The 1339-nt window shown below is 67.3% G+C and overlaps 1 protein-coding gene across 1 annotated transcript in view; it reads left to right on the plus strand.

Annotated features, from left to right (window-relative positions):
• ISL2 (ISL LIM homeobox 2) overlaps positions 1–1339 on the plus strand; it is a 42840-nt gene that overhangs the window by 3309 nt on the left and 38192 nt on the right. Inside the window, exon 3 of the mRNA XM_015423567.1 lies at positions 239–513. Within this exon, the coding sequence (XP_015279053.1) occupies positions 239–513 (275 nt within the window). The remainder of the gene's footprint in view (positions 1–238; positions 514–1339) is intronic.

Here is a 1339-nt window from a genome sequence, read left to right on the forward strand (position 1 = left end):
GTCCGGCCCGACGCGCGCTTGTTTCTCCGAGCGATTCTCGGATAGCAATGCATTCGTTTTGCCGTGCGTCCCCCAAGGCGTGGGAATTCCGCATCCGCGGCGCTCTCCGTAGCCGGGGGGGTCGGTCTCTGCCCCGGGGAGCGTGCAGTGGGGAGGGTTTATGGGGGGGAAGGGGTTGCCTGCCCGGCGCTAACGGCTGCCCCCTCTCTCCGCCCGCCCCCCTCCCTCCCGCGCACAGGCTTTTCGGGGTCAAGTGCGCCAAGTGCGCGGCCGGCTTCAGCAGCAGCGACCTGGTGATGCGCGCCCGCGACCACGTCTACCACCTGGAGTGCTTCCGCTGCTCGGTGTGCAGCCGCCAGCTCCTGCCGGGCGACGAGTTCTCGCTGCGGGACCACGAGCTCCTCTGCCGCGCCGACCACAGCCTCCTGCTCGACCGCGCCGCCGCCGCCGACAGCCCCCCGCGCAGCCCCGGACCCCTGCCCGCCGCTAGGCAGGGGGGGCTCCCGCTGACAGGTAGGCCGCCCGGCGCCGGTAGCCGTCCGGCGGGGAGGGGGAGGCAGGGCGGGGCTCTCTGCCCCCAGGAGCCTGCCTGGACGCCGGGAGGGCCCGGCAAGGGGAGCCCGGGTGGCTCCCTCCAACTTTCCTTCTCTCGCTTTCCCCTTTCCCTCCCTCCCTCCTTCCTTTCCCTTTCTCCTCTCTCTCTTTCTTCCTCTTTTCTCTCTCTTCCTTCCTTCCTTCCTTTCTCTCTCTTTATCTTTTTCTCTTTCTCCCTTTCTCTCTCCCTTTTTATTTCTCTCTCTCTTCATCTTTTTCTCTTTCTCTCTCCCCTTCCTTCCTTCCTTCCTTCGGCCCTGAGTACTTTTTCCTTCTTTCCTTCTTCCCTCCCTCCCTCTGTTCCTCTTTCTTCTTTTGTTCCTGTCCCTTTCTTTCTTTCTTTTCCTCTTTCTCCCTCTCCCTCTCTTTTTCTCTCCCTCCCTCCCAGACTGGGACGTCCCCGTCTCCTCTGACGCTTCTGGTTTTGCGGCGACGATCCCGGGAAGGGCTCCGGTGCGGGTCGAGGCTGGGTGGCCTGGGGAGGCGGGGGGGGAGAGAGAGAGAGAGAAGCGCGGCGGCGGGGTGGGTCCGGGGCAGGGGCGAGCGGCCTGCCTGTCTCCCCCTGGCCGGGCTGTTGAAGCTCTCCAGAGCCCCTCGGCCTGGGAGGCCCCGCTCCGTCCTCCGGCTCTCCCTCCGCCGCCTCCGCCTCCCCACGGCCGGCTCTGGGAGGTCTTTGGCAGCAGCCCGGCGGGAGCGGGAGGAAAGGCGGCGGCGGCGGGGGGGCCGGGGGGGAGGGGAGGGGGAC

This window comes from Gekko japonicus, unplaced genomic scaffold (assembly GCF_001447785.1).
Source record: "Gekko japonicus isolate JY-2015 unplaced genomic scaffold, Gekko_japonicus_V1.1 scaffold3689, whole genome shotgun sequence".
NCBI classification, from domain to species: domain Eukaryota; kingdom Metazoa; phylum Chordata; class Lepidosauria; order Squamata; family Gekkonidae; genus Gekko; species Gekko japonicus.